Genomic DNA, 13,719 nt, shown 5'->3' on the forward strand with positions numbered 1-13,719 from the left:
TTAAGAGTCTTAGCTGTAATAACTCATGCATTCCCCAGACGCTGTAGATTTATAGCTACATATGATGTTTTTAGTTTTTAACAAGAGGTAAGGATATTTAAAAATAACTACACAATTCTCTGAAGAATAGAGGGGATAAAGTGAAAAACATTTCATTTAAATTAATCCATTACTGTCTGTCATGTTGCGTTGAGCCTGCTTACTTCAAGATAGGGTAGAAAACTTAAAATCTGTCCACATATCATAAAAATTATTGTTATTCTCCTCACCTAACTTGCTTATGAAATACCCTAATAGAAAGTAAAACCTAAAACATAAATTTAGTGGTCACCTGCAGAGACCTCACATGTTCTGAGTGCTACTGTGGCAACTCTGTGTGTGTGGTTGATGTTGATGTAACTTGCATTAAGTTTATATGACTCTTTCCATAGGAGGAATTTCCACAGAACCCTGTTAATGTATTTCCTGTGTCTCTRTCATAGACTGCACAGGAGAGGAGGCTCAGGGATGAATTTTTAAACCAAAACAGTTTAGGTATTCCCATAAATTAGTTGATTAGAAATTGGTTCTTTAATCAGGTAGTGAGGAAAGAATCTGCACACCTCCTGCAGCAGTTGTAAGAGACACAGTATTTCTCAACTGCAGGCTGCACATGTGCTTTACTGTGTATGGTGTTTATTGAATCCAGATCAAGGCAATTCAACTGTGAGCCCATACTGAAAAGGTAACTAACAAGCTGGCAGCAGATAAGGAAACCACAACTGACAGTGTGTAAAAATGGAGAATTTCAGCAAATAGATGGAGTCCAGAGTGTGAAACTGGGTAGCAGGGAGAGTGGACCTGGATGAAGAGGGGAGGCTGGAACAGAAGAAAGTGCAAGGCTGGATGTCAGAACTTCCAGTGTGCACATAGTTATTCAAATCCTGTAATATTCATGCAAAATATCTCAAGCAATTTTGAGCAATCACAATGAACTATAGATTAGCAAGTTACTTTTATGATGGGCTAATGCAAGTAACATGAAGGGTAAATTAAAAATGTTCACAAGATCCCATCCCATTGTAATTTAGTCATTTTTAGGCACCTAGCTTGAAGTTAGTTATTTTTATTCTGCACATAACTTGCTATAGACATTACTAGCCTTTTATAGTCTACACATGGGGTTACAATCAACTATTACTGCCCTTTGTCAAGAAGACCATTGCCTCTAAAAATAGCAGTTTTATTTATAATGTGTGCAGGTGTTCCTATGTTGCCAAGCAGTGATATTTTAAATTCATCTTTTTAAGAAAAATGTTTTGTGTATACACACGAAAGGATTCAAACACGATGAAGACTGTAGACAACAAGGTTTGACTAGTTACGGAGTGCCGAAGGTGACCCATGTCCTCCTCTGTGTATCAGCTGGGGGTTTACGAGTCTATATATCCTTTTCCAGGCATTCCTTACGCTATCTTCTTAACAGAAGCAAGTGATGCTCATTGCATATCCCTTCACATCATTGAGTATGATGTGAACATTTATAGAATAATTGCTGTTGTTATTGCTGAACATGTTACTTTTCTCATAGAAAACTAAGAAAATTTAACTTAAAATCAAAGTTTCAGCTTTTCTTAATTGTACTTGTGAATGTAGTACCCAGTGTCCAACTTCATAAATTTGCAAATACAAATATTTTCRTATGTTGTCTCAGTTACCGCATACTGGGCAGATTTCCAGTCAACCCTTGAAGAGGTAGCACAAAATATGTATGAGAAATCTTTTCACATTGAGAAAGGATAGGGCATGTTGAGAGTCTGTGTGTTTTTATCTTCATCCACCAGGTTCAGAACACAACACTTTTTTCTTGCAAAGCTTCATTTCCAAAGTGATTTGTTCCTGTCCCAAAAGTTAATATAAAAATTTGTGGGAGATTTCTCTGAGGTTGTGTTGGAAATGCATACTCAAATGCTCAAATTTTGCTCTTGTTTAGGATCCCATCTTGTTTTCTGGGACAGTGCAGTCCAATTTGGATCCACTTGGGAAACATTCTGACCTTGAACTGTGGGAGGCGCTGGAACTGTGTGACTTAAAAGACTTTGTTCAGTCACTCCCAAAGAAGCTGCTTCATGAGATTGCCGAAGGTGGTGAAAACCTCAGGTACAGCAACAAGCAAGTGCTCTTGCACTCTTTCCTGATAGTGATAACCTTCATCTTCATTGATAACTGTGCAATGTCCTCTGGCCAAAGCTAGGTGAGGAGTCAGAGAAATGGAGCCTCTGGCTTCAAAAGTCTAAATGGTGGTGAGTTTGTGAGGGGCCTCATGCGCTGGCGAATGATGGTGTTGCCTCATAAATAACTGCAAAGAATTACAAAGAGCTTGTTCCTTTGCCTTAMTTGCTTAAGCAAATCAGCTCAGTCTTTCTTCTAGAAATGGATACGCAGGGAAGGAGACACTTGGCATAGAGGACTCRGAACGCTAGGAGATGCACATACTCAAGCTTTCAGCAGCAAAAAGGCAGAACAGGATTTAACAGTGTAAGAACACTGTAGTGGTAATTACAAGAGTTTAAATAGAGCAGACTATGTGGAATATTAACTTGATTTTTTTAGGACAGACAATTTCCAGGAAACAGTTTCTAGGGGGCATGCACAAAAGTAGACGTTTATAAGAGTATTAAAACTCTGASCTTGAACATCCCATATTTAAGAAGTGCTTTGGCTATCAGTCCAGCCTATACAGAGTGAATATACAATTTGAGGGAAAGCCCAGATTTATGATACAAGATTCTGCAAGTATAAGTTGTTTTTTAAAAGTCACTTCTTAAGTATTACTGGTATGCTGAGCAAGAAGAAAGAAATCAAAACTTCCCAAGTGAGATGAACATATTTCATCCCTCATTTTCCATGTAAAAAGTGTGGGAAATGAAGACACAACAGATAAAACTCCCTCCTAATTTCAGTCTCACATCAACTCAAATGCCTGTGATTTAACAATGAAGAAAAAAAAATATTGTTCTCTCCTTCTTCAAACTGCCTGACGTGACCTTCTCAAATGTATTTTTTACAGTGTTGGGCAGAGGCAGCTGGTCTGTCTTGCCCGTGTTTTGCTGCGAAAAACAAAAATCCTGGTCTTAGATGAGGCGACAGCTTCTGTGGATACAGAAACAGATCACTTGGTGCAGTCYACCATCAGAAGAGAGTTTCACAACTGCACAATACTAACAATAGCCCACAGGTTACACACAATCATGGATTCAGAGAGGTAAGTTTTGATAGACTTTTTGAAAAATACATGGCTTCCTTTGGACACATGAGTTAAATACTGCTAATTTTTGTTTTATTTGTCAGTTCTTGTATAGAAGGGAATTAAGCCTTTCCTCCCTAATGYACAGTAAAACCATATAACTGACTAAAAAGGATAGACTACAGAATTTTCACCAACTGAGAAAAAAAAATCTGTTTTCACAAGGTTTTCTAAAAGTAGAAATTCCTAGCTTTATGAACAGATGCATTGTCTAATGCAAAGAGGTTTCTTCCAAATACGAGTTCTAGTTAACAGATACTGTTAACTAGGATAAAGTGGAGTGGAAAATATAGCTGAATGGCTCATTTGTTGTCTCATTTTTCTACTTTTTCATTGTAGAGTGCTTGTTCTGGACACAGGAAGAATTCTAGAATTTGATACACCCCATAATTTGTTGCAACAACAAGGTGCTTTTTCTGAAATGGCTGCGGAGGCTGGAGTAACAAAATGAAGCAATGTAATGAATGAATTCTTAATAAAGATGAGAACTCTTTATGCCTGTAAAAGCTCAGGGGCATGCAGTATTTCCTGATGTTATAAAACAGACCAGCTTCACTAAAAGCTCCTTCATTGCTATTTACTACAGCTAAAATTTGTATATAGTGATCAGGTTTCTTAACTTTATAAGTGATCAGGTTTCTTAACTTTATCAGTGATCAGGTTTCTTAACTTTATCTTTTTTATACAAAGCACTTTGATCATACTGGCAGTGGAATAATTAATGAAATAATGATCTTCAAGGCATTTTTTAAATGTTGTACTAGCAAATACACTACAAATCTTGYAATTTGTGCAAGTCACTAGTCTCTATCCTTGCTTTTAATTTTAAGAAGCACATAATTAATTTGCATGGACATTATGCTGGTTGATTTAGTTATAAAAAGTTTTATCATAAGCTTATAAAAAACAACAATGCTTCTTTTATTGACATGCAGGCGATATCATTTGGTGCAGAGTTTCAGGACATGCATCATCGCAGGTCTATTTTGGTGATACTGAGGGGGAAAAAAAAAATACTGACTCCCTAAAGCTAACTTACTTTTGCAATCACCAGGTTAAAAGGAAACTGAAAAACACCTCACTGACCATTACAAATCCAGACAGTGAAAAGATATTCAGAGTTACTTGTGGTTATTTTCTTGCTAGTAAATTTTAGTACAAAGCTTAGCCCACTAATTAGATCACAGAATCACAAAATTGGATTTAAATTAGTAAATTAACGTAGAAAGGTTGTTCACAGTTACTGACGGTGTCAGTTAAACATACATGCATACATATACATACACGTGTAGGCCACACTGGTTTCCATTTTTATTGCAGCTCCTGTGTCCCTTGAACTCCGCTCTCGGCTTCATGAGGGCACCTTCCCCTTCCCCTCAGCCTTCAGTGCCTGGGCAGGCTCCTCCGCAGCTCCCCAGCCCTGCCCCGCCAGCCAGCCCAGAGCCCGGGAGGTGCCAGGGGCAGCCCTCCCTGTCCCTCRCAGGGCCCAGCCAGGGCACGCAGGCCTCCAGCCTTGCCCCAGAGCAGCCAGCTGTGCTGCTCCCAGCTGGTGGCCTCACCTCTGCCTCTGCCCCTTCCTTTTCCCACCACAGCCCCTCAGGTGCCCCACACGTCAGTAACCCTAGGCCCAGCCCAGACCTCCCCTACCAGCCGCAGGCCTGGACAGAAGGCAGGAGGCCAGCAGCCCCTTCCTTGTTTGTGCCGCCCTCAGGAGGTCCTAGTCCTGCCTGSAGCCAGGAGCTGCTTGGGAAGCACCGCGGCTGCCACGTGCTGCAGCCTTCTCTTCTACGGGGGTCCAGGCAGAGGTGCTTCATGGAAATTCTAGATGGGTTTAAGATGAAAAATAATTACCCTGATGAAACTCCACCAGCTTTCAGGTCCTCTAGAACTTTTCTCTGCCTGAAACCTAAGGTACATAAGGGGAGCYACTTGCACCTGGAAGCAAGAGGGAACTTATTTCAGCTCCTGCTTGTCCCTCTGCCCCTCTCTGATGAGAAAGTCCCAGCCCCAGCTGTTTCTGACCAGGCATTCCTTGCTTTTCCCTGTACCAATACACAAGGTTTTTTTTTTGCTTTTTGAAGGCACTGTTCCAATAGTGCAGCTTGAAAGCACTATTGTCTCTGCCCCAGCTTTTCCTAATGCTGCCCTCTGCACCAATCCCTAGAAAAGAACTCACTCCAGGCAACAGCAGCACCTTGTCACATTGGGACATTACAACCTTGTTCTCTCAGCGCCCAGGTATTCAAGGAATTCCTTGAAGGAAAACAGGACTGGTTTCCTGTTCCAAGTCTTTCCTCCAAGAAACAGAGASAAGATGGGCCCAAGGGACAGAGAAATTACTTTTATTAAAAACATTTTAAAAGATTACTTATAAAATGCATTGTGTTCTGCATTTGCAAACAATTCAGGAACATACAATTATTGAGGCATCTTACACTTTCAGAATTTCAATCCATGAAACAAGCATTAGCTAGGTAAGTATTTGCATTACACCATAGGCAACATTACTCAATTTGAAGAACGGGCTCTAGAGACTTCAACCTTCACATAGCCGTGTGTAACAGACTTCTGCAGGTAAGCAGCACACAGGTACCCCTGTAAAGATCCCTTTTGTACAGTGTCCCACTCATCTTTGAATTTCAATGTTTTGTGCCAAATACAGTACCAAAACTAAAGATAAAGAATAAATAACTTCTCAGAATTCTGAGAATAGTTATCTAATAAATAAGGATGCATTGTGAGATATCCAATGTGCAGTAACTTCTCTATGTAAAAGAAAATATGTAGAGACATCTGAATAAATACCCTTCTGTGAAGTTCAAGTAAACAATAACTCACCCTTCCAATTCCCAGATTAACACTGAAAGAAACTTAACTGTTAAACTCCACTCAAGTGCTACTAAGTGGAAGTACTTCATTTACTTGCACTAAGAGTTTCACATTTAAAAGTTGCTCTCAGACGCCTTCCAAACTTGTCATGCGATTCAGATTTTATGGAGGTCTGTTCATTTCCAAAAGTGCATTAAAATTAAGACTTAAGGCCTACTGTCATTCCAGCATACTTGGAGAAGAATTTACAGCGGGGCAGAAGGAAAGGCCACARTGACTCAAAGACTTAAATACCTACAATATCTGCAAGGCAAGGACGGCAGCCGCGTGAGAACTGTGCTGWATACTGGCATGGAAGCTACACTTCTTTCAAGTGAAGAGTTTTATTTACATTCACCTCCGTCCCTCACCACCAACTTTTTAAGTGTGAAGTAATTTCTTTTGAATATGTTATTTTTTACTGAAAGCTCTGCACAGACTTTCAGGGTCAATTTTTAGGAGCTACAAAGGAAAAAATACTCTTATATTAAAAAAAGTTTTCCACTCAATGAAATTAAATGAACGCTCGCAATATCTGGGGAAGCTTCTGTACAGCTAGGCAATGTTGGTGGAATGGTTATGTGAAGCTACAGTTCCATTTATATGGGTAACCTCAATATGGAGGAGAAAAAAAAATCTGCAGGGCAGAGAAAAGTGCTCAGTACCGACTGTCACTACCACTTACCTGGTTAGGACTGGGGTTTGTTACCAAAAGTCTACACAAGTCTTGGCCAAGTGAAGTGTCTTCATTGTAGCAAGCCAGATCTACTTGAAAAAAGAATGTATCTAGCCTTTTAAAAATGGCTGTAACTCTCTAAAGAGAGTAGAAATAGTCACCAATGTAAGTATCAATTTCTCTTTATGCATTGGCTGGATAATTAGGCACAAAAATACTTGCCCAAAATAAAATTTCCTATTTATGTTACCTCAAATCCTTGGGGTACAAACACCCTTTTTATTCCAGAACAACAACTGCAATCTCTAGCCTATGGAGACTAGGACAAGAAGCATAAACCAGAGATACGAGCCCGAAAGTACAAAAAAGAAAACTAGGTGAACTAGGTGAGCTTTCATTTACGAAAACTTCAGGAACTAAACTTAATACAGGAGGTCCTGTCTGTCCCATACTTTCTCCCTGGAAAAAAAAAAAAAAAAGGCAGGGGTGGAGGACAGGGAAAGAGGTAACATTTGTAATTGCACAAAACTGAAATTCATGTTGGTCAAATTCAAGTGAAGATGTACAGGAATAACTTTAAAGAAAATACATTAAGTTTATACAGTTTTCATACGAAGGGATTATAAATAGTGGGCGGGTATGCACTTGTTCTCTGGTAAGAACATTAGTGGTATGATAGCAGCACCTACAAGTAACATTAAATACACACCAGGGAACTTGGCTCTTGCAGACACACTAAGTAGCACTGCGCATTAGCAAGAGCTAAATTTCTTACTATGGTTTGACTGAATCAAGAGACAAGAATTTGCCACATAGTCTCGATAAAATGCTGTTATGAACAGCAGAATAATCAAGTGAATGAGTAAATCTCATTCAAGCTGCAACATGCCTTTTAGAAAGGTGCTTAAATGCTCAAATGACTCAATTTAATAAATAACTTTAAGCACAACACTGCAAGTGCTATGTGCACCCACATTGTTTCACATTCCTTAAAGTAAATATATTTAACGTGGGAATGGCTATGGCACTATAACATATTACTTGCAACCTTTGGTCACACTCCCTTTATATTTTCACTTTAAAATAAACACCTCTTCAGGATTTGCTAAGGATCCTGAATTACAGAATGTGTCTATACAAGATCAGCATTTTCACCTGACATTTCCACATCTACATAAGGGGACACTTCAGAACTTCAACATCACTCATAGCTTTAAAGTAACTTTTGGCTTTAACAAAATTTGGTGTCCAGTAGCACCTATCTGGTTTATAGAAAAGGATATGATATGGCTAAGATTAGGCTTCAGTGCCGGTGAGATTAGCATGCACTGCCATAGTGCACTGGAGAAATGGAATGCAATAAGAAAGCTTATTTTCAGTTAAAATTAGTTTTCCGTAAATGCCTATTAGGAATTTCTATAGCGCTAACTTGGAGAGGCCAAGACCCACCGACGATTCCTGCTTGGATGGCTACGCCCATCACCACTGCCAAATCAGGGTCTACAGAGGTGTTTGGTTCCTTTCCAAAGAAATCTCGAATAACTTTGCGGATTTGAGGAATCCGCGTGGAACCTCCAACTAACACAATTTCATCCACTTCTGCTTTGTGTAGGTGGCCTTCCTTCAGCACCTGCTCAATGGGCACGAGGATCTTCTCAAAAAGGTCCTTGTTCAACATCTCAAAGAGCTTCCTAGAGATTTCTGTTTCAAACAGAACTGTGACAAAGTTGCTCTGTGCTTGTGAATTGCCTCCTTCAACATTTTCCCTATCTTTTCTTACTTGTGAAGGCTTGTCTTTCAACACGGTGTTTTTGTTCAGCTCACTTTCTGGAAGATCTTTTGTAATCTTTTCTGGGAAAGTCAATGCCACTTTTATTGTGGAGGCCTCATATACAGTCAGATTTAACTTAACTGCTTCCACAGCCTGTCTGAGTCGATGTATTTCTTCTTTTCTTGATGGTAGAGCACCATACTTTTGATGGAGCTGGGCGTACAAATGCTGCAACAGCCTTTGATTAAAATCCTGACCTCCAAGCTTGTTGTTACCTAAAACATCAGAATAGCGTGCATCAGGCAACAGAAAAAAAAAAAAAAAAAAAAACCTCAGAAAGCAAAATGCATCTTTTCTTATCTAGAGGTGGTCCTCGAGCCAAAACAATGATACTAAGGCAGTAAGCATAGAGATAGAGCACACAGTGCTGGTCAGATTGATACAGTTATTACTCGCTGAAGAACACAGGGCAAATAGCCCTTTTCAAGAGTTTTATTTAGCAAGAAACGGTGTAATTTCCCCTGCACCCAGAATAGTTTTGTTACTAACAGCAGGCAGGTCGTTACTGTTAAGTCAGCGGAGCTCTTTTCTACATAGAAGAATCCAGCAAGGCAAAATTTGAGCCAGGGCCCTGTAGCTAAGTTTGTGATATTCCCTGACCCATCTTATTTTCATTTATCAGTCTTAATCCAAATTTCCCTTTGCCAGGGTAGACTCAGCACTCGTGCAGTACAGTTTCTAAGGGATGACTGCTTCAACATTTCGAGTTATTTAAGGGCTTCGTGCATTCTCGTGAAAGTTGCATGCTCCTGAAGCATACACACGTACCCTGGCAAAGGCAGAAGAGATGCAATGCAGACAGCAGGCTCTAAGCTCTATTACCAGACACATCTTCTCTCAGCCATTAGAGACCAAGTACCATCCATTCCCAGTTTCTTCTGGAAGGATATTCCCAAACAGCCTTCCCAATAGCTTTTAAATAATTACTCTTGCTTTTCTTTCAAACCTAGAAACAGCCTATACATTTTCATCCATGTTGAACAAAATTCTCCATTTTCTTCCTTTTTGTTTTGATTGAAAGCATGAACTCTGTTTAGTGGACACCCATCCAAATAAGCCTGAATGCAGCTGTTAAATGCTTCTTGGTGCCCCACTCTCACTGGGCAAAGCAGCAGCCCACATAAAAMTCATTCACTCGAGGCAAAGGAGAAGGAAGCGCCACCTCTCAGAGCTGCCTGAACCCAGGTCACCTGCAGAGCAGCTGTGTAACTCCCACAGTGCGACCAGAGGCTGCTGCCAGGGCTCGCTGCCAAGCGAGGCATCCCTTCAGCACACACCTATTGCAGACCTCGACCAGACCCCTGCCCACCCGAGCAGAGCAAGGCAAGGATGTCTAAAAACTCTCCTGTGACTTGGTTGATACTCTCAGCTCAGATACACAAAGGTGGTGGAAGGCTTTGTTATATCCCCTCCTCACCCTCTCAAACTAATCTAGTTCAGTCAAAGTATTTTTAAACACATGCTATCATTTACCCTAGGCATAAACATCAGCAGCAAAGGGCAAGATTAAATCCCACAGAATCCCAGSATGGTTGAGGTTGGAAGGGACCTCTAGAGATCATCTAGTCCAACCCCWGCTCCAGCAGGGACAMCCAGGGCACGGGGCACAGGGCAGCATCCAGGTGGGTCTGGAAGATCTCCAGTAAATTACACTGTTACTTTGGAGTCCTCCAAAACCTGAGCATCTCTCAACTACAGCACACAGCCGCAAACCTAACTTTCCATAAGGGCAGCAGAGAACTTCTGAGGAGCACCTTGTCACAAGAAGAGTGTGTTTAAAGAARGCTTCCTTAATGGTGACTTCAGGAGCAACGCTCCACCCGCCTGCTGAGAAAGCCAAGCTTTATCCTTACCTGCCATGGCTCGCGTGAGGAACATCCCTCCCTGCTTGTTCAACAGGGAAACGTCTAACGTTCCCCCACCCAAATCCACCACCAGCACATTAAACACGTCAGCTTTGTGGAGGCCGTAGGCCATTGCTGCAGCAGTCGGTTCATTTATCACACGCAGAATTTCTAGCCCTAGAAGAGCAAAGAAATCAAGCCAGGGTCACATTCAATTCATACAGATACCACTAATGTTCAATCAAGTTTACCTCTAGTAAAATATCAGATTTAAATGAGACAGTTCACAAAGTATTATGCTTGGAAAGTTTCTTTTTCTTTCTTATCTAAGTCTTATCAACTGCATCTCTTGCAATCCAAGAGTTCTTTGCTGTCCTTCACAATAGCTAGTAGTCTATAAAAATCAGTATCACAGTTTTCTGCAGGTGACTGTTTAATTCTGTATCAGTCCCAAAGATTTTGCTGTAGCCAAATAAACCTTACGATAACTTTGGGCTTAACGGGAAAACACTGGAATAAAGAGACATCACCTGCAAGGTTAGCTGCCTTGATGGTAGAATTGCGCTGCTTTTCATCAAACTCTGCTGGTACAGAGATGACTGCCTTGGAAACAGGCACACCAAGAGAGCCTTCGGCCATTCTCTTCAGCCTCAGGAGCAGCCGAGAGCCAATATACTCTGGAGTGACGTGAAAGGTTGTGTTGGTTGTCACAGAAAATTCAGCCATTCCATTGTTGTTTAAAATCTGGAAGGAAATGTGAAATCGGTGGTTTTGTTTTGTTATTAAAAAACAAACAAAAATCCTTGCTCCTGCCCTCCACTCACAAAAGCTGTATTTGTATACAGCCTGCCAATGTACTCTGCCACTCCAAACCCACTTTGCTGGAAACGCTTTTATTTCTTGATTGCGAGTAGCATGCAAAAACATTTGARTGTCGGAATATATCCGTAGGATTGTAGCCTGCTGTGCCCAGATACATTAAAAATAATGACAAATCTGGCAACTATGCAATTAACTTCAACATCACGCATGACAAGACCACAGTCAAAAACGGAGGAAATGCTTTTCCTGGTTAGGGTCACTCCACTGATAAAGCATTCTTTCATAAAGAAAGCACACGAGCTAGTACAAGAACAGTTGTCAACAAGCAAGGTCTCTGAGAGACCTGTAGCCGGGTTCCAGTACCTGGGAATCTGAAAGTAAATTTTCAGCAAATACTGCACCATGCTAAATTTATGCAATAAATTATTTAAAAAGCAGGTTTCAACATCTGCCAGTGGTCTGCTTAGCACTAGAAAAAGTACCAGAGGGGGGAAAAATACACTGGAAAACAGGAGTCATGATTGGCTTTATTTTTTGTTTCAGTCTCAGGGCAAAGTAATGTTTCGGTGAAGCTAAGCTAGATTTTCAMAGTGAAGCTTATATTAAGAGAAATGCCTGAGAGGTTGCCCAGAAAAATATCTCACAGTAGAGGAAACTGCCYCTGGAAATGTCACTATCAACTCTCAAGCAGAAATTTCCTGCTTCTACAGCTTTGTTTCCTCCTCTCCTCCCTGGATGTTCAAACTGCATCTTATGCTTTTCAGGCAAATCAGATTTTGCTGAATGATTCAAAGGGTCAGAAAAGCTGGTCGACCATTACATGCTTCAAACTTTCTACTGATCATTGCTAAAGGAACAGAGCASTTTACCTTAAATGGATACCTGCTACTTTCACTTTTCAGTTCATCTGGAGTGAAGATTTTCCCAATGAATCTTTTGGCATCATATATAGTGTTCTGTGGATTTGAATCGGCCAGCTCCAGGCCATCGTAGCCCACATAGACCTCTCTGTCCGTGAAAGACACTATGCTTGGAATGCTGTTGTGCCCGTTTTCGTCCACAATAACCCTCACTTGCCCCGTTCCTGGGAGGAAGACGCCAACAGAGCAGTAAGTCGTGCCGAGATCAATCCCAATGACTTTTGGCGTTGGCATTGGCAAATACTGCTGTGCTAGGTAGCCAGCCAACAGGAGCGCCAGAACTGCCGAGCCTGAAACACGGGAATCAAAAACAAATGAATAACCAAACACTGCAGGAAAAGCACAGGGGGTGAGAGTAGCTACTGATGCAAACTCAGATGTCAGAGCAAACAACATCAGCTTGTATTTCGCAGCTCGTGTGGAATTATTTTGCTGTGCGAACCCTGACCAGCCACCTGTGTGGTTCCCAGGTTCTTCAGAGGTTGTCTGCAAGCTCAGGGTCTCTGAACCACCCCCTTACAAACCACTGCTGAGCAGTTACCAGCCCGGCGGGCAGTGACGAAACTCTCAGGCATTCAAGGCTCATAAAAAGAGGCACAACACAAGGCAGAGTATCAACACCTTGCCCTAATTGTTTTCCTATCCGCAAAGCACTTCACAAATATAGGTTAATTGCCAATTTCCCGGGGACCGCCTACGAGCAGCCCCTAAGGGAGAGCTGGCTAATGCGGTCACGCAAAACCAGGGGGGTGAAACGAGGACCCCCTCCCCATTAAAACTCCTCCTCGGCGCTCACTCGAAGCCTCAAAAGAAGGGGGCAGCAGGCCCCAACTCTGCCCACCGCACCCCGAGGGGCGCCCTCCGCCCCCGGGCACCCTCCCCGCTCACGGGCACCGCGACGCCGACCCCTCCAAGCGCACGGGCAGAGTTTCGAGCAGGCCGGGCAGGGCCCCGGCGGCCCCTCCCGCCACCGCGAGCCGCCCACGGGCGCGCGGAGCCCGCCAAGGCCGCGCTCACCCAGCACCGCCATCTGCCCGGCCATGGCGCACCGCGGACCGGCCAGCGCCGGCTGCTGACGGAGCCTTCCGGCCGCGCGGCACGCCGGGACCTGCAGTGCGCGAGCTCCACCCACAACAACAGCCTCTACCTGCCTCCTGTAGCAAGRAAACTACAATGCCCAGCAGGCCGCGGACCACGCCTTTTTCCGGGTGCGCTCAGCCAATCGGCTGAAAGCACGGGTCTCAGGTGCTGCGGGAGGGTGAGGGAGATGCGCGGCAGTCCTCCGGCCACGCGTGCGCAGTGGCGGCGCGCCATGCCTGCCGGGAGCTGTAGTTCCGCTCGTTGTGCCCGGCCGTGGCGTCCGGGTGGCGCCAGGGGGCGCAGCCGTTGCGGCCGCTCGGGCAGCGAGCGCCGCCCGTCCCTTTCCTTGTGATTATGGAATATTCCTTTTTTTTTTTTTTTTTTTTTTTTTT

General features: G+C 42.7%; 2 protein-coding genes across 2 annotated transcripts in view; one reads left to right on the plus strand and one right to left on the minus strand.

Annotated features, from left to right (window-relative positions):
• Nucleotides 1-4,149, plus strand: part of LOC112957882 (multidrug resistance-associated protein 1-like) — a gene marked incomplete at its 5' end in the record, with an annotated part of 30,168 nt that extends 26,019 nt beyond the window's left edge. Inside the window, 4 exons of the mRNA XM_026051644.1 lie at nucleotides 1,973-2,139; nucleotides 3,050-3,244; nucleotides 3,626-3,896; nucleotides 3,947-4,149. Coding sequence (XP_025907429.1) covers nucleotides 1,973-2,139; nucleotides 3,050-3,244; nucleotides 3,626-3,737 — 474 coding nt within the window. The remainder of the gene's footprint in view (nucleotides 1-1,972; nucleotides 2,140-3,049; nucleotides 3,245-3,625; nucleotides 3,897-3,946) is intronic.
• Nucleotides 4,150-5,782: 1,633 nt separating this feature from the next.
• Nucleotides 5,783-13,289, minus strand: HSPA13 (heat shock protein family A (Hsp70) member 13). The gene is made up of 5 exons (XM_026051647.1): nucleotides 13,265-13,289; nucleotides 12,197-12,537; nucleotides 11,036-11,249; nucleotides 10,515-10,682; nucleotides 5,783-8,876 (listed from the first exon to the last, which is right to left on the minus strand). The coding sequence occupies exons 1-5, from the start codon at nucleotides 13,287-13,289 to the stop codon at nucleotides 8,206-8,208; spliced, it is 1,419 nt and encodes a 472-aa protein (XP_025907432.1). The 3' UTR covers nucleotides 5,783-8,205.
• Nucleotides 13,290-13,719: the final 430 nt, after the last annotated feature.

Source organism: Nothoprocta perdicaria, unplaced genomic scaffold (assembly GCF_003342845.1).
Source record: "Nothoprocta perdicaria isolate Ctin4 unplaced genomic scaffold, notPer1 scaffold_78, whole genome shotgun sequence".
NCBI classification, from domain to species: Eukaryota; Metazoa; Chordata; class Aves; order Tinamiformes; family Tinamidae; genus Nothoprocta; species Nothoprocta perdicaria.

What these genes read in the sequence shown, in the direction of transcription:
- HSPA13 (XM_026051647.1), bottom strand. Translation starts at nt 13,289, where the DNA reads ATGGCCGGGCAGATGGCGGTGCTGG. An exon ending in CGGGCAGATGGCGGTGCTGG is followed by an intron (nt 12,538 to 13,264) that starts GTGAGCGCGGCC and finishes CCCGTGTTTCAG; the next exon opens with GCTCGGCAGTTCTGGCGCTC. An exon ending in CAAGGCAGCTAACCTTGCAG is followed by an intron (nt 10,683 to 11,035) that starts GTGATGTCTCTT and finishes TTGCTCTTCTAG; the next exon opens with GGCTAGAAATTCTGCGTGTG.